Consider the following 18,891-nt stretch of genomic DNA (forward strand, 5'->3'; position numbering starts at 1 on the left):
AAGGGGAAATGCACACATGTACAATTAGATGAACTAAAATTGTTGCTAATTAGTTAGGAGTTAGGAAGTGCAAAGGGATGTTGAAAATCTTTGAACTTTTGGGGCAGTGAGGGTTGATGCTTAGACATGAGAACAGGTGAATCAAAGTAATTTTGCTTGGAAAAGACCTTTAAGATCATCAAGTCCAACCATTAACCCAGCACTGCCGGGTCACAAGCAGCTCACTTCCCATTTTGTTCCAATGAACTTCGCTCATTGTAACCCTCCAAGTGACAATTTAAAATACAATGCTGTTTTCTCCTCTTCTTCTAAGTACAATGGGGTAAACTGAAGTTACTTTTCCAGGTTTGAATTCCTCATAGAACACATTGTTTTAGTCAAGGGAGCTGTGCACCAGTCACAGAGAATTTTCATATGAAAGAATGCCTTGGATAATTCAGTAGTGTTCTTTCCTAATTGTAATTAGCACCATTTTAATTACATTTAAAGTAGTCTTTAATGTTATGCATTATTCCTTGTCCCCAACCATGTTCCTGATTATGTGAGTCACTCTGAAAGGAGACTTAAAATACCCATCTGGAAGGATGAGGCATTCTCAGTGCCTCAGGTTTTACAGAGCTGTTCCTTTTGATAAGAAACAAAAAGAAGTTGCTTATTGGAGAAGACTCTGAGAGGACCATAGAGCTGCTTTCCAATACCTGAAGGGAACCTACAGGAAGGCTGGGGAAGGACTTATCAAAATGGTGTCTAGCAATAGAACAAGGGGGAATGGTTTTAAGCTGAGGGAGAGCAGGTTTAGACTGAATCTGAGGAAGAAGCTCTTCAGTATGAGGGTGGTGGGACTCCAGGTGCTCAGAGAGATTGTAGGTGTCCTCCCCACCCCCTGGAGGTGTTCAAGGCCAGGTTGGATGAGCCCTTGAGCAACCAAGTGTAGCTGAGAAGCATCCCTCAATTTATAAACAAGTTAGTTTTTAAACTACCTACCTAGCAACTTCTCTTTGATCATTTCTGTGAGAAGCTGCTGTTACAACTGATTGTTAGTGAGATACTATCAGCCTTTGTAAATCTACTGAAAGGTGATGATGATTTAATGGCTGTTTCCTGGTACCTCCTCACAGTACCTGTCCTTTCTGTCATCTGTCCCATGATTACCTTAACAGATAGGAAGAGACTTGACTAGAAAATTGTAAGCTTAACCTGTTTAAGGTGTTGGCTGAGCTCTCCTTCTCTTGCATACTCTCCTTCTCCATGCCTCATTTTATCCACTATCTACCATTTGGTAGTTTCAGTCAACAGAGCTTTTGGGAAACCCTAATTGTCTCCTGCAGATCTTTTGGAAATAAAATATTCTCTAGATTCAAACCTGAAAGAGGTACAGCCCCACGGAAGCATGAGAAGCTGGTCAGTTGCTGCTGTGTCTGAGTCAGTACAGGTGTAAGCTGTGGCTTGCTCCACTTGAGAAGGGCTTTCTGTACAACCTGGATTAATTTGTATGCAGGATGCAATTCAGAAATTGGCTTCAGAATTGGAGAGGTAAGCCTTGCATCCAGGTACAAGGAATCTGTTCAATATTCTGACACTGACAATCATGATGAGAAAAGCCCTGTGTAAGATAATTTCTTTGGGGTTAAGGTAAAAAGCAGATCAGCCCATAATACCAGGTACAAAGATGACCTAACCTTGCTTACTCTGTTGCCTGGAGAACAGATTTATCAATAGATTTGGCATAGTAGTAAAAGAATTTGCTTCTAATGTGAAAGTGATGGCTGGAACAAAAGAAGAGGATTGACAGATTTTGTGGAGGGAAAATCATGTCAGCAAGTTAAAGAGTCTTTGTGTTAACCTTGCTTGTTAATCAAGATAATTCATGTGAACAGGATATTTGAAGGAGATTACTCACAGCAAGATTAGCCATAGGAAATATATCAAGGGCCTGGAGGAACTTCTGAAGCCAATTATGTGGATGACAGCCTCCTACAGCTATGAGAATTGAACCTTGGAGGGAAAACTACACAGTCTTGATACATTTAAAATGTAGTCTTGTTAAAAACAAACACTTCTCTTGTCTGAGCTCTTCCAAGAAATTGAGGAGCAGCCCTTCCAAAGTCTCATGAGTGGAGAAAATGGGAATTGTTGCTCTGCTCAGGTAGTGCATTTCTTGGCTAAAAACACTTACCACCATGAGTCTGTCTTGACTGGAGTGTTGGGGTATCTTTCATGAGTGGTGTAGATACATCAATGGCTCCAGAAGCCATTTCTCTTCTTGAGCAAAAGGAGGTGGCACAAGTGCTTGAGTTGAGAAAATTGTCATAATGAAAGAACAGTGGCTTGGGTTGAAATTATTGTAGCTGCTTCTTCTACTAAGGTAATATTTGTGAATGACTATGAGTTTCAAAATACAGTAAAAAATAAAGTGTTTCAGTCTACTGTGTAGATTCATGGAATTTGTTTAGTTTGGAAAGGCACTTTAAGATCATTGAGTTCAACCATAAGTGAAGTACCAGAAGCACAGAAAATTCTGTGCCTTTACAGACTGTCAGTGTTGGTAAAGAAGAATGCAAGGTTAAAGACCTGCATGACTTAAACCCCTTGTGTTTTAAAAATCTTTGGTTTTTGCTGGATGCAGCTTTTTGTTTGCAAATGTATTGATAGCTCAAATATATAATCTAAAGCCAGATCAATTTTACTTCTAAAACCTGCAGTGCTGTTCTCTGCAAACTCTTGTGAAGTTGTGCCATTCATTGAAAAAATGAAATGAGCAGCTCAGAGGTACTGCATTCCCCTTTTCTGCACTTTTCTTCCTTCCCAGATTTAACTTCATTAATAACTTTCGGCCTGGACCTGCTGTAACCATGCTCTGTCCCAGCACTCCTGAGTGTCCTGGGTTACCTTAGCCCACTTTCACTAGCAAGCCCCCTGCCCCACACAGACAGGAGGGAGTCATAGAATGGCTTAGGTTGGAAGGGTCCTTAGAGATCATCTACTCCAACCTCCCTACCATGAGCAGGGATGCTTCTCAACTAGACTCAGCTGCTCAGAGCCTCATCCAGCCTGGCCTTGAATACCCCCAGGGACACGAAAAGCCCTGTGAGCTGAGATAAAGAGTTTACTGAACTCCCATGCTGTACCTTAGCAAAAGCAGCATCAGCAGAAGCCAGCAATAAAATGGTTCCCAAAGCACACAGCAGCCTGCACAGCAAAGACTGAAACCCCAAACCCAGAAGCAGCAACTGGAACAGGAAGCCTCTGATGTTACAGTCTGAACTTCCAGACCCATGATACTTTGCTCCAGCCAGCACTTCTGTTTCAGAGCTGGCATGATGGCAGCAGCATGGGATTAAATATCAGCAGCAAATTCAACTCAACCCACGACACTGAGCCTCTGCTCTTCCTGTGCTTTCCATCTCCATCCTGGTCTCTGCAGTTTAAGGCCTGCTGGCTGCAGCATGGACATTGCTTTCCTCCATCAGATGCCAAGCTCTGGACACATCTCTGTGTCTGGCATGCAGTAAATGTAATTTTGGAGAAGCTTGCAGTTGCCAGTAGGGTTCTGAATTCTGATACAGTTTGAAACAATTGGTGAGACAGTGGAACAAATAGCTCAGAGAAGTTGTGGAGACCTCAGCCCTGGAAGTGTTTAAGACCAGGCTGGATGAGGCTTTGAGCACCCTGCTCTAGCAGGTGGTGTCCCTGCCCATGGCAGGAGGATTGAAACTAGATGATCTTTAAGGTCCCTTCCAAATTAAGCAATTCTGTGGATTCTGTGATTTAAATTTCTTGATGTGACTATAAACACCGGAGAGGTCTTAGGGTAATATTCCATCAAGGGTTTGCTTCACATTGGAAGACTCTTTGCAACTAACTGTTGTAGATTGTTTTTCTGCTTTCAGTAAGACAGCTCAAGGCTTACATCCCTCTGCTTATCCAGACTAGCGAGATTTTCCACTCAGGGCTGGGTGAGAAGCAATGGTTCTTCAGTGCATTTGTGGCTCTAGATGAGGTGCTCTTTTTCCCTGGGTATTTCTCCAAGTGGTAGCTCTAAGTTGTAGCATCATTTGACAGCCAGCAAGTGAACTAACAACGTGGGAATGCTGCCAATAAATGTATTTTGTAAAACTAATTAATTCAGCTATGCTTGTTCATACTGAAATTATTCTGGCAGTTCTAGTGCTCTGATGGAAGTACTCTGAGGAAAAAGAGGATGTGGCTGAGAAGAGTCCCTGTGTAGTGCGAGGCCATGTGTCCTGGTCTCCTGAAAGGTAGATCCTTGTGCTGGAGGTTCTGCTGTTAAGGATTGGGAAGATGTTGTAGGCTAACAGCAGGTCTTTCAGGTTTTGGCATGAAACAGTCTTCTAAGAAAGCCAAGTGAATGAAGACAGGCTGTAGTTGTACTTGTCACAGCTAAATCACCAAATAATCTTGTCCATAGTTCCCTCCATCCCAAAATTGCACTTTTTCCCTATACATAGTTTCCTACAGCAGCTGCCTATGGAGGTTTTCTAGGCTGCAAGGGATGCTGATGCCACCACAGACACAGTTATTTCTTAGCTAAACTAAAAAAGTCCGAGAGAGATGAAACTGGAATCAAAGGGCAACGTGCTTCATTTATATCCAAATTACACTTTTGCTAAGGCTTAAGCACACAGCCTGGAACAGTTGCAAAGCTTCACAAAAAGTGGTAGGTGAGATACAGGCTTCCTCAAAGCTTCATGGTGTTCAGAGCTTAAAGTAATTAGTGTGACATCTAAAGCTTGCAGCCTTGCAAATTCAGGCAGTGTGTTAGGCAGCCTCCAAAATCGTTCCCAATTAAAACTTTCAGCTGAAGAGATAAACCTGCTAAATGTTGTTGTTGTTGTTGAGAGCTAATGCAAAAAAATGGGTTTTGATGACTGGGTATTAATTGCAGTGAGTGTTTTGCATCCAGCCATCTATCTTGTGGTCTCAGGTTTCCTTGAAACCATTTTCCACTGGAGTTAAGTGTTCTGATCTTTCCATAATTAAGTTACTTTGAAATGCCCAGGACTTGTGCAGCATAAAGTATCATGAAAGCCCTGCTGCATGCATTGCTGAAACTCTTGGTCAGCTTCCACACATCCCTCCCCCCCTCCGCCCCCCCCCTTCCCCCATTTCCTTATTTTATTTTGCATTTAGAGGGTGATTTGGGCTGCTCAGTGGTTTGCAATGCAATGGGAAATAATGCAAAGGCTTCTGATGGGACTATGTTGACTGTGTGCTTCAGAAAGGCGACTGAGAGACTTCCCAGCAGCTCAGTTTGTCAGATGACCACAGAATGATTTGGTCTGGAAGGGCGCTTAAAGATCATCTAGTTCTAACTCCTCTGCAGGGACATCTCGTACTGCTGGAGGGGTTCAAGAGGGGATTGGACGTGGCACTTGGTGCCATGGTCTAGTCATGAGGTCTGTGGTGACAGGTTGGACTTGATGATCTTTGAGGTCTCTTCCAACCTTGGTGATACTGTGACCAGGTTGCTCAAGGCCCCATCCAACCTGGCTCTGAACACTTTCTGACTTGGAGCCTGCACATCTTTATTGAGCAACCTGTTCCAGTGCCTCACCACCCTCACGGGGAAGAATTCCCTCCTAATGTCTAATCTCAACCCAACTTCTTCCAATCTGAAGCCATCACCCCTCATCCTGTCACTCCATGTCTTTGTAACAAGTCCCTCCCCAGCTCTTCTTTAGGCCTGATGAAATACTGGAAGGTTAAGGTCTCTCTAGAGCCTTCTCTTCTTCAGGATGAATAGCCCCAACTCTCTTATAGGGAAGGTGCTGCAGCCCTCTGATCATCTTCATGGCCTTCTCTGCATCTCCTCTGACAGCTCTATGTCCTTCTTGTGATGCGGGCTCCAGGGCTGGACACAGTACTCTGGGTGGGGTCTCATGTGAGCAGAATAGAAAGAGAATTTCACCCCCTTTACCTGCTGCCCATGCTTGTTGAAATTAAGGCCTCCATGCAGATGACCAGAAAATCAAATTATTGCTATGAGGATTTTAGTGTTGATTACATTCCTGTGTCATGGCTGTCCTGTGCAACCTACTCTAGGTGAACCTGCTGTGACAGGGGGGTTGGGCTAGATGATGTCTACAGGTCCTTTCCAACCCCTACCATTCTGTGATTCTGTGACTGCAATGCAGAAAGCTCAGATTCTGCCTTCTCTGCCTGCAGTCAGTGTGTCTGTGTTACCACCAGTAGTGCAACTATGCAGGTTTTTCCCTCCTCTTTGTCACTTCCAGCCAAAGACAAGGAATTTAAGTGTAAAATTCCATTTTGTAAAGAGTATTTAGACTGGGGTTTAATAATGCTGATTACTGTTCCAAGCTGTTTATAGTATACTTGTGTAGCACGCTTGGTGGTAACTGAATGGATTTTATCCTGGTGCTGAGCAGCAGCTACAGAATCACAGAATTGTTTTGCTTGGAAATGACCTCTAAGATCATTGAGTCCAACCATAGGTGTCCTGGGTGTTGCTGGAGCAGTAGTTCTCCACAAAAAACACTTTTTGAGGAGAGGAGAAATGAAATGCAGTTCAAATCAAGAGTAAGCCCTGACTTGGGGGGGAATGCTCCCACTGCCCGGGGAGGTGGTGGAGTCACCATCATTGGAGGTGTTCAGGAGGAGGCTTGATGGGGTGCTTGGTGCCATGGGTTAGTTGTTTAGGTGGGTTGGATTGGTTGGACACAATGATCTTGAAGGTCTCTTCCAAGCTGGTTTTTGTTTATTATTATTACATCCATTTAAAAAACCCAAACAGCAAGTCCATTTCTTATGCAGCTTTTCTCTGCCAGGCCAAGTTGTGCACAACATGTTTTTGCATTGGAGACATCCAGCCAGGTTATTGGATTGTGGAGGTCACAGAGTTCTCTGTGCAGTGGCAAAAAAAAGTACAATTTGTCTTCATCTTTCTGTTCCTAAGAGCAGTCTGACAGGCAGACAGGCAGTTTGAGAGACAAGTGCATTCATGAGAACAAAAGATCTGCAAAGAACTGCAACCCTTTTGTTTGTTGTGCTGATAAACTGGTGTATCAGTGTCCCTGCCCAGTCCTACATGTGATCCAGCAGCAAGTACCTGCAGATAGCTTTGTGGTCAGTCACAGATAAGGATGTGTGTTATTGATACCAATTCATACAGCCTGAATAATACCCTGATTTTGTAGTTCCTGGAAAACACAGAACAAATCTTTAACTGCCTGACATCTCCTCATTGAATCTTTGATGCATGAAACATCTGAAAATATTGTTTCAGGATATAGTGGAAGACTGTAAATGTGAAGATGCCTGCTAATTAGTGTTCAAACAAATACGGAGTTAGCATTCAGTCTCGGTCTCCATCTGTTTGTAGGCTGAAAGCTCTTCAGGACAGGCTGTGTTTTTACCTTGAAAGTAAGGGCTGCATTTTGAGTATTGCATAAGGAGAAACCATCAGTGATGAGTAACTTGAGTGTGCTGATATCAAGAACATCTCAAACTAAATATGTCTGCAATTCTTTGAATTTGTCAATCCTGAAATCTCAGATGTATTCCAGCACCAAATGGGTCAGGTTGTATAACATCTGGGGATGAAGTATCTCTAAATATTTGTGTTTAGAGAGCTGGGAGTATTTGTGTGCATCCTGTTTAAAGAACTACATCACTATATTACAGAATCCCAGCATGGTGGGGGTAGGAAGGGACCTCTGGAGATCACCCAGTCCAACCCCCATGCTAAATCAGGGTCACCCACAGCAGCTTGCCCAGGCTTAATGCCAGGTGGGTTTGGAATCTTTCCAGAGGAGACTCCACAACCTCTCTGGGCAGCCTGCTTCAGGGCTTCAGCACCCTTAACATCAAGGAAGTTTCTCCTTGTGTTTACAGAATCACAGAATATATTTGGTTGGAAGAGACCTTCAAGATCATCCAGTCCAACCTTTCACCCAGCACTGAAATGTCAACACTAAGCCATGTCCGTAAGTGCCAGGTCCACACACTACTTAAACACCTCCAGGGATGGTGACTCCACCACTACCCTGAATGTTAGGAAGAAACTCTTTACAGTGAGGGTGGTGAGACCCTGTGACAGGTTGCCCGGGGAGATTGTGGATGACCCTTCCCTGGAGGTGTTTGAGGCCAGGTTGGATGAGGCTATGACAGGGGACTTGAAATTAGATATCTTTAAGGTCAGTTCCAACCTGACCCATTCTGTGTTTCTGTGATCCAGCCCCTCTGTCAGTGCATCTTTAAGATTTTGGAGTTCAGCTCTGCAGTCAAGGAGATTACATTAACAGATCATGCAGTGGAGAAGGGGCAGATGAACCAAGGGAAGAGTGTTCTTGGAGCCACGGTCTTTTCAGTAGCTCTGATGTGATCCCATGGCCTGAGCACCATTGGTGGTTGGTGTATGATACTGCTCCGGTTGAACTGACATCCCTTCCTCACATGATGCAATTGCCTAAACATTTCCAATTACCAACAGCAGTGAATCAGGAGGAAAAGAAGGTTTCTTGCAAATGAGGCATCCATAAATCAAGGGTAAACAAAGGTGCCTTTGGTATGTGGAAGACCTTTTCCTCCCCTATGACAGTGGTGCAAGCCAGTGAGTGAGTGTCTGCAAATTAATGATGCAGATGTAATGGATGAATATTAAGTGGCAGGAGCCTACAATAAAAATAGTTAAACAAAAAAACAAAGGCATCATGTCCTTTAGAGCAGTGACTTTTCTGGGCATCCAGCAGTGGGAAGCTATAAAGTAACGATGTTAAATTTAAGGCCCTGTTAAAACATGCAATTAAATGTAGGGATCCAGCAAAACTGCAGTTGTTGGAGCGTTCAGGACGTTACATCTTTGGCTGTATGTCCTTTGGCATAGTTTCTCCTGCAAGTAGAGCTGGATTGCCATTAGTTTCATGTTTTCTCACACTTCAAATATTTCTATTAGTTTAAATTCTTAATTGGATCATTTTTCCCACTCTCTGCTTGAAAGCACTAAAGCACATGCAACATGCTGCACCTTAATGAGGTTTCTCTGCTTTAATTCCTTATCTTGCTGCCTACAACATCAAAAGGACTTGGCATTTAGGGATGTGTCAGGGTGAGAGAAGCTGCTGTGACGGTTTGTAAGCAGGGCTCCTGGTGTGAAGCTGAAATGGGCTTGGTGGGGCTGACCTCCCCAAGGTGCAAACCTGTCCCAGTGAAGTGGCTCCCATGGTCGTGGTATCACAGTGATGTGGTGGTTTGCTGAAGTGCTGAGTTGGGTGACCAATAATGGGATGTAGGTTTTGCAAGCAACTCCACCACCACAAAGGATGGATTAGTCCCAAAGAGAAGGTTACCCTGTCTCTTCCAGAATTAGCTGTACAACTCCTCAGAGCTCTTCTCTTTGAGAAGCAGCATGTTTTAAGTTTGGGTGAAAGTAAGTTGTCATGAAATGCTCCTTCTCCTTTGGAAGAATGCTGTACACAAAAGCTTACTCCTGTCTTCCCAAGCAGGATTTTATCTCCTCCATTTCCAAAGCTTTGTTCAAATTAACCTTTTCCCTTTCCTAATGGCCTGTTAGATTTTGATACTGCAATCAGTTAATCTCCTAAGCATTTTCATACCTTTGTAAATACTCTACTGTGTAGTTCTTTTAATGTAAATATTTACTAGCTAGAAGATGGCAGGTTTCATACCAGACATGAATAGGTGACTCTAGAGCCTAATTATTCTCTTCTTCTTTGACTATCACAGTGCTTATTAATTAATTTAATGCTTGAAATATTCTTTAAAGAAAACAACCCAAACAGTAAGTGCTGATTACCTAAAATTCCCACAAAGGCTTTAAACCATCACTTCAAAGCAGCTTTAGAAGACTCTGGGACTGTCACACTGCTGCTTGTTCCTCGCCAAACCTCTTCTCTTTCCTTGTTTCCCTCAGGTGTGCACACCCCCTGGTTCTGGCTGGTTTGAATGTGTCTTCAGTTACTCTCCTGAATTTTAGTGGTGACTAATGGTCTTTAGTTTGAGTAAGGCCAACCAAACAAATTGTGACCAATGGTGTACGTTTCCAGCTTCTTGGAGAGACAGGGAGTTAGTGGGGAGAGTCCAGTGGAGGCTATGAAGATGCTTAGGGGACTGCAGCATCACTGTGAGGAGGAAAGACCAAGAGCCCTGGGGCTGTAGAGCCTGGAGAAGAGCAGCCCCAGAGGGGATCTGATCAGTGCTCTGCAAGAGATAAAGGGTAGGGGGCAAGAGGATGGGGCCAGGCACTTGTCAGTGGTTCACAGTGACAGGACAAGGGACGGTAAGCACAAACTGGAACCCAGGAGGTTCTGTCTGAAGAGAAGAAAATTCTTTGGTATGAGGGTGCTGGAGCCCTGGAGCAGGCGGCCCAGAGAGGTTGTGGAGTCTCCTTCTCTGGTGAGATTCCAAATGCCCCATGCCATTGTGATCCTGGGCAAGCTGCTGTGAGTGCCCCTGCTTTAGCAGGGGATTTGGACTGGATGATCTCCCGAGGGCCTTCCAGTCCACGCTCTTCACTAGTTCCATCAGTTAGACCAACACGTGGTGTGTCTTTGCTGATGTGTTTGCTCATGGTGTTTTCTCGTTGCCTGTCATTAATGTTAGTGGATGTTACTACTGAGGAAAGAATTTTCCCTGGTCAGTGATTCCAAGGCTCAGTTTGTTTATTCTAACCATTTCATTGTGCAATTTTACAGGACAATTAGGAATAAAAATGGTTCTAAAGCTTTGATTAAACTTGACAGATGAGTGAAATATACTGGCGTTAGCAAACCTCTGGACTGCCAGAGAAGCTACATGTGTGTTTTCTAGAGCACAATATGGATTAAGTCATCAAAAAAGTTAAAAAGCCATGTTTCTAAAACACATTGGGTGTGTTAATTAAGAGGAATGCGAAAAAGTGGTGGTTTTAAAACACAATGATGGTTATGGCTGGGGAAAACCATATGATGCCTCGTGTTTTTAAAGGAGCTCTGTTGTGGTATAATCAATAAAACATCTCATGATGTGCACCAGGAAATAATTAAACTTGACCTATTGACTTCTGGATACGAGGAATTTATTCTTTAGGATGGGTTTTATCTTTGCAACCTAATCCTTCAGTGAGTATTGGGTTGTTGTAAAGTGCTTGATGGACCAGAAATGATAGTGCAAAGAGCTTGACCTTTGTTCCCAGCGCTGTTCTTTCCCTTGCATTACTGTTTAGTGCCATTACTTAATTAGCAAATGTTGCAACAGAAGCAGAGGGGAGCTTGGCAGTAGCTGAATTTCACAGATGTGTTTATGTAAAATAAAACAAAAAGTAAACAACCCTCCCTCAACCTCTAGTAGCTTGGTAAATTGTTGTTAGGTATTGAAAACACTGGGCTGGAACAACCTGCAGCAGAACATCGTAGCTTTTTCCTAACTGCTGGGGATATAGAGATAGTAGAATCCCAGCATGGGAGGGGTTGGAAGGGAGTTCTGAAGATCATCTAGTCCAACCCCCCTGCTAAAGCAGGGCACCCACAGCTTCTTGCCCAGGATCACAATGACCAGGTGGGTTTGGAATCTCTCCAGAGAAGGAGACTCCACAACCTCTCTGGGCAGCCTGCTCCAGGGCTCCAGCACCTTCACACTAAACAAGTTTTTCCTGCTGTTGAGATGGAACTTCCTGGGTTCCAGTTTGTGCCCATTGCCCCTTGTCCTGTCCCTGGGCACCACTGACAAGAGTCTGGCCCCATCCTCTTGTACCATGCCCTCTAGATACTGATCAGCATTGAGAAGATCCCCATAGCTTATTCTATTTTGTGAAGAAAAAAAGCCCCAACCCAGCACCAGAATGATTAATTCTGTTTTGAAAAGCTGTAGAAACAAACATCCAGTTGCACCTAATTCTGTTAGACTTTTGTTTGGGAATAATGGAAAAAAACCCCAACCTATTGTCTTTAATGAAACAGAATTAGGGCTGTTTAATTTGCAAAGGATACCTTAGGAGGGTTGGTTTCACTTTGCTGTTTGCTTTCTGGAGAAATCATCACCTGGAATTTCAGTTCACCTCTGAGTTCAAGCATGTACTGTGCTGAGGTTAAAAATGACACTTTTATGTTTTCTGAACTAAATTAGCTTTGTTGTAATAGTGGGAGTGTTTGGCTACTTTTTTTTTGATGTACTGCAGATACTCCAGGCTGTCATGCCTGGGTCACATGCAGTGTGGAAAAAACACGAGAGGAAACATGAGCATTTTAGCTATGAGTTGCTTACTATAGATGTGTGAAAATGCCAGCTTTCTGTGTGAAACTTGTGCTGCTCTGCCCTGCTTTAGAATGGGGTGAGAAAATTTCAGCTGTTGTTTCTGACTCCATGGTAATCATATAAATTAAAGTTTCTGGGTTTGTTTTCCAGTAGACCATTAGTAAAATGAGGCCTTGGTAGTTTAAACTGGCATGCTTGCTAATTGCAGTACTTTATCCTAGCTGGATTACACTTGGGATTCTTTGTTGGAAACATTGTAGAATCATAGAATGGTTTGGGTTGGAACGGACCCATAAGATCATCCATTCCAACCCCCTGCCATGGGCAGGGATGCCTCCTACTAGCCCAGGTTGCTCAAGGCCCCATCCAACCTGGCCGTGAACATCTCCAGGGAGGGGGCATCCACAGCCTTCCTGGCCAACCTGTTCCAGTGTCTCCCCATCTTCACTGGAAAGAATTTCTTCCTAATCTCCAGTCTAAATCTCCCTTCAACCCATTGCCCCTTGTCCTATCACAACAAGCCCTTGTAAAAAGTCCCTCCTCAGCTTCCTTGCTGCCTCTTCAGGTACTGGAAGGTTGCTTTAAGGTTGCCTTCTCTTTCCCAGGTTGAACAGGCCCAATTCTCTCAGCCTGTCCTTGTAGGGAAGGTGCTGCAGCCCTGTAATCATGTTCATGGTCCTTCTCTGAAACTTCACTTGAATCACTTCACAGTTCAGTTGCTTAGATATCTTCTCTGGAGTTGCACAGAGCCTACACATTTTTTTCTGCCCTCCCCTAGCATGTGTCTTTGAAATATTTTCTACAAAAGTAATCATGTTTCAATGGATATTTGCTGTTGAGATAACCATGTACATACCTCAAATGTTCTGTGTGCCTGAGGCTTCAGCTGTACATCCCAAACCTAACCTTAGTGAAAACAGATGGAGCTGACCCACTTTTTAGGATTTGTCTCCACACTTGTCTTTAACCTCCTCATAATTCACACTTTACTCTCTGCTTTGAGTTAGCTGCTTCTGCAGTTACTTCACCTGCTGATAGGTGTTAAAATGTGATTGCTGCTGACAGTCTGAGTTTGTAACACAGCAGCTACAACTCCTGAACTGCTAACCCAGCCATGAGGTCGTTCATCACATTGGTCGTCTTTTACTTTGAGGTCTGTATGGGATCACTGGAGTTTAAGCTCAGTTGAGTGTGGTAGGATGAGCATATCTAACTCAAGCTAGCAAGTCTGTAGTGAGTCATGGAATAGCTTAGGTTTAAAGGAACTTTATAGATCTACTCCAACCTCCCTGCCATGGGCAGGGAAGCGTCTCAACTATACTTGGTTGCTTAATGCCTCATCCATCTTGGCCTTCAACACCTCCAGGGAGGGGGCATCCGTGACCGCTCTGGGCAACCTATTTCAGGGTCCCACCACCCTCATACTAAAGAACTTCTTCCTAACGTCCAGTCTAAACCTACTCTTCCTCAGCTCCCAGCCATTCCTTTTGCCCTATTGCCATACACCCTTACGAAAAGTCTGTCTACAGCTTTCCTGTAGGATCCCTTCAGGTATCAGGAGGCAGCTATAAAGTCCACCTGGAGTCTTATCCAGGCTGAACAACCTCACATCCCTTATTGCAGAGGTGCTTCTCTGTGGCTTTCCTCTGGACTTGCTTCAGAACTTCTATGTCTTTATTCTGATGGGGACACTAGAACTGGATGCAGTATTCAGGATGGGGAGCCCTGGAATGGGTTGTCCAGGGAGGTGGTCAAGGCCCCGTCCCTGGGGGTGTTTAAGCCCAGGCTGGATGAGGCTCTGGCCAGCCTGATCTAGTGTGGGGTGTCCCTGCCCATGGCAGGGGGGTTGGAACTAGATGATCCTTGTGGTCCCTTCCAACCCTGAATGATACTATGATACTATGAAACTGTATTTACCTCTTTTGAAGATCATAGAATCAATAAGGCTGGAAAAGACCTCAAAGATCATCAAGTCCAAGATCTTTCATTCTAGGCACTACTACAGTCACAGATTAATTTAAGAGGCTCTTGGTCTGTAGCAACCCTCCAGCAGCATCTAGCTCAGCCTTACACACACACCCCACCACCCTCCCCCCCCCCCCCCCCCCCAATTATTCCAGCAATCTCAGACCTGCTTGCATCATGCCAGGGATTCCCCTAAAGTCACCTCTGTTCTTGGGTATCCTGAAGGCTGTGGCCTTTTGGAGTCCATCAACTGAAGCATATCAGATTGCCTCCTTCCGTAGCCACTGCTCATCACATTTTGTTGCATTTGTGTTTTTTTGTTTTCTTGTTTCTTAGAGACCTTAGAGCTGCCTTTCAATACCTGAAGGGGACCTACAGGAAGGCTGGGGAGGGACTGTTTAGGAGGGCTTGTGATGATAGGATGAGGGACAATGGTTTGAAACTGGAGCAGGGGAGATTTAGGTTGGACATCAGGAAAGAGCTCTTCACAATGAGAATGGTGAAATCTTGGGACTGGTTGCTCAGAGATGTGGTTGAGGTCCCATCCCTGGAGATATTCAAGGTCAGACTTGATGTGGTCCTGAACAACCTGATCTAGTTGGAGGTGTCCCTGGTGACAGCAGGGGTGTTGGCCAAGATGGCTTCCGCCCCAATGCAATCTGTGAATGTGTGGTTTAGAGGATCTAAAAGTAATGACTTTACAGAAGAACATTCTTTGCATTTAGGCTTTCCCTAGGCACTGATGAGACGTGCTGAGTAAATAAGAAAAAAAAGCAATCCAGATTACTGATTTTTCACACAATAGTTTTCATCAGTTCTTCTCTGTCCTTTTTTTTTCTCTGTTGTTTCTGAGGATGTTGCCATTGCCAATCACTTTTATTCCTGAAAAGGTTAAACAGGCTGCTCATCTCATGCTTTTTTTTTTAATTTTTTTTTAATTATTATTATTTTTTTTCATTTGCCTTTTTTTTTTTTCCCCATCCCACTCTAGTTTTGGCAAGCAGTCTGGAGGGAAGCGAGGATGCGAATGTATCATATTGGAGCCTTCAGAAATGATTGTGGTAAGACAGATTATTAATTTTTGGTTGGGGTTTTATTTTGTGTTTCTTTGTTTGTTTTTTTCCTCTCTCTCCCCCACCCCCCCCAAAATGTATTTAAAACTATTGCTGCTTTCAGCAAATTCTTTCTGTTTTATAGCAGAAGGCACATTGTAAAGCATTCCATAAAACTGCAGCAGAATTGCCTTGATTTCAATTATACCTATGGTTGCTATCGGAGTGGCAATAGCTATGTAAATTTAATCTGGATGGGTAAATGATGATGATTAGGTCATTCTTTCTCAAATTATGCTTACTTGAGTTTCCAAAGCCAACCAGTTATGGCTGAGTTGAGCATTCCTGAGTCAGGAAACGATAAACTGTGAGCCTGAATGCTTTGTTTACACCCCCATCACCCATTTCACTGCTTTTTATTGCCCGTGCCAGCCACGCTGGATCTGGTGGGAAAGGCCCTCTTGAAAGCTTTTAGGTAAGAGGAGAAGGAGTGTAAGAATGAAGGATCAGATTTTCAGCTCAGTTGTCACCAAACTTTTCCATAGAATCATTCAGATTGGAAAAGATCCTTGAGATCATCTGTTCCAACCATTACAGAAACACAGAATTGTTAGGGTTGGAAGGGACCTCAAAGATCATCCAGTTCCAACCCCCCTGCAATGGGCAGGGATACCTCACACTAGATCAGATTGCTCGGAGCCTCATGCAGCCTAGCCTTAAAAATCTCCAAGGATGGGGCCTCCACCATCTCCCTGGGCAACCTGTGCCAGTGTCTCACCACCCTTATGGGGAAGAATTTCTTCCTAACATCTGATCTGAATCTCCCCACTTCTAGTTTTGCTCCATTCCCCCAGTCCTATCACTCCCTGACACCCTAAAAAGTCCCTCCCCAGCTTTCTTATAGCCCTCTTCAGATACTGGAATGCCGCAAGAAGGTCTCCTCAAAGCCTTCTCTTCTCCAGACTGGACAACCTCAACTTTCTCAGTCTGTCTCCACAGGAGAGGTGCTCCAGCCCATTAACCGTGCTTTACCACTAAACCATATTGCTAAGTGCTGCATTTTCTTCTGTTTCTTCAGAACATGTACTTATATCACCAAGTTCATAGAATCACAGGATGCACTGAGTTGAAAGGGAGCTCTAGAGGTCATCTAGTCCAGCTTCTGCAGTAAGCCGGGACATCCCCAACTAGATCAGGTTGCTCAGAGCCCCATCAAGTGCTTGCAGATAATAACTCAGTCCTTCCCAGGCTGATGTTCACTTACTGTCAGTAGCTGTAATATTAGGGGTTGCTTAGTGCAAACCAATATTGTGCTCTAGTGGTGTGGTTGGGGAGAGGAGGATGTTGTTCAGCTTTGATCTTAGGAGATGTTGTTAATGGGAGCTAGAACAGAAACAATTGTAGTTCCAAGAAGCCACATGTTGGTTAATTAGGCTCAGATCTCTCTGCTATTGATTTGATTCCTTACATCTTGATATGGTAACATTAAAACTAGGATTTGATGGAGTCTCTTCCTCACTGAGTGTGTGGATGTTCAGCTTCTATGAGCAATGTTTCTCACAATACACTGAGGATGTCAGCAATGTCCTGCACTAAGTTTGCTGTCCTTCGTGCCATTCTTTCTGTGCAGTGTCAGCCTGATTCTGCACAGGGACTTTGATAGCATCAGTAACATGCTTGTTGCTGCAGCAGATGTTTTAATCTACAGTCTCCTATGTCATGAAGGAAGCACAGGTAGGAGTGCAAGAAGCCTATCTCAGCCTTGTAGTGAGAATTCATTTTTGTATTCCCAGTTATCCAGTCTCTTAAAACTGGAGTGTTTTGGAGGACATTTAGGTCTCAAGGGACACCACAGGAGTGCCTGGGTGAGGAGATGTGCAGCCGTGTCAATGCCCCAGGCACTCTGCTTTGCCACGTCTGCTTTGCATTTTTACCTCTTAACTGCTGCTGCCAGGATTTGGTGTGCTGAGCCCTTGGGTAATGGAGACTCTGAAGATGCTGAGGGGCCTGGAACATCTCTGTGAGGAGGAGAGGCTGAGGGACCTGAGTCTGTTTAGCCTGGAGATGAACAGCCTGAGCGGGGCGAGAGGATAGGACCAGACTATTTTGAGTGGTGTGGACCTGATTGTGTCCAGGTGGGTTTGGAACCTCTCCAGAGAAGGAGACTCCACAACCTCTCTGGGCAGCCTGCTCCAGGGTTCCAGCACCTTCACATCAAAGAAGTTTCTCCTCCTGTTCAGATGGAACCTCCTGGCTTTCAGTTTGTGTCCACTGCCCCTTGTGCTGTCACTGGGCACCACTGACAAGAGTCTGGCCCCATGCTCTTCACCTTTGCTTTTAAGAGATTGGTAAGATCTCCATAACTGGAAGAGTAGCTTCTATGCAATCTGTGCTACCAGTGAGAAAGTGACTTTATTTAAACACTGTGTGAAGAAATTAGAGCTTTGTGTATGTACATGTGTTACACACAAGTTACTTCAGGATCTACAACTGTGATGAATTTTTTTTCAGAGCGCACTGTCACAGCCTTTGGAGAAGCCAATGTTGGCCAAGTCAGCAGTATCAAACACAGTTGGGTGGTCCTTGCAACTAACTCACAGCCTGGACAACTTTCTTCTGGATTTTAAACATCTTGAATTTTTCTGTACTTGTAACTAACTACCAGTGAAAGTCACTTAAAAGTATCTTAAATCCTTTTCTGGAGCTTCAGTATGTTTTTTTTTTCTGTAGGAAAATCAGGGAATTAAAAGTGTAAAATTGCTTCATCATTATTTTCATGTTTTACAGCTAAATGTACTGAAGGTACTATTACCTCTCACTTTCCTAGGCAGGACTTCAAAGGGGGTGAGGGGAAAAAGCATCAGTGAGGTGGTGTGCACCTTGCTAATGATCTACACTCACACAAGGTGTACTTGACTTTTATTTCCTTGATTAATTCTTACTAATTTATCTTAATTCTTTTATTTTCTCTCTTTTTAATTTGCAACATACTAATGAGGTTTAATACATAATGAATATTTATCTCCAAGCAAAAGAATTAGCTACTTTAATGCAGTAAAAAAACCACCATCCTTTCTGCTACTGACTGATATTTTTTTCCTACTTTCCTTCCACCTTTTCCCTTCTCCTTTCTGTTTAGGATGTAAATCAGTTTTGTAGTGGGAACCCTCTGGGAACTGACCCGGTTTAAAGGCCATAAAATGTGGTCAACTTAAGTTAATGAGGATAACAGATAGTGTGTGAATGGGCATTGTAGCTTATATTTTTGGAGGCTGAGCAATCTATTGAATTAATAATGGGTCCATTTATCACTTAAGAAAATGGCCCAGAATTGCAGCATGTCTCAGTGTCCCTTCTGCTGTTCCTTGGTGCTTTTGTTTTCTTCTCGGATCTAAGTATAAGATTTCAGAAGAGCAGCATAATATTTAGAGGTGGAAAATACTTTACTGCTGGCATGGGCTGCAGGCTGTAATTAAGGACAGTGCAGTGATTCTCCTTGGTTTTTATGTGGCAGCAAGTGCTGTGGGTGAAGCTAGCTGTAGAGAAGCACTCTGCCCCTGCTACTATTGAGGGTTAATAAACCCAACACCCTTGATTAGAAACCAACCAGTTAATCCCCTGCTCTGGGCTTCTTGTTACATACTGG

The 18,891-nt window shown here is 43.8% G+C and overlaps 1 protein-coding gene across 7 annotated transcripts in view; it reads left to right on the plus strand.

The window, feature by feature from the left end:
* The window catches only part of RAPGEF6 (Rap guanine nucleotide exchange factor 6), a 149,981-nt gene that overhangs the window by 36,771 nt on the left and 94,319 nt on the right, over positions 1 to 18,891 (plus strand). For all 7 annotated transcript variants that reach the window (XM_068158152.1, XM_068158198.1, XM_068158170.1 and 4 more), the window contains exon 5: positions 15,185 to 15,254. In XM_068158152.1, coding sequence (XP_068014253.1) covers positions 15,185 to 15,254 — 70 coding nt within the window. The remainder of the gene's footprint in view (positions 1 to 15,184; positions 15,255 to 18,891) is intronic.

Source organism: Melanerpes formicivorus, unplaced genomic scaffold (assembly GCF_026170545.1).
Source record: "Melanerpes formicivorus ecotype bairdi unplaced genomic scaffold, bMelFor1.0.p_v2 SCAF_2, whole genome shotgun sequence".
In the NCBI taxonomy this organism is placed as follows: Eukaryota; Metazoa; Chordata; class Aves; order Piciformes; family Picidae; genus Melanerpes; species Melanerpes formicivorus.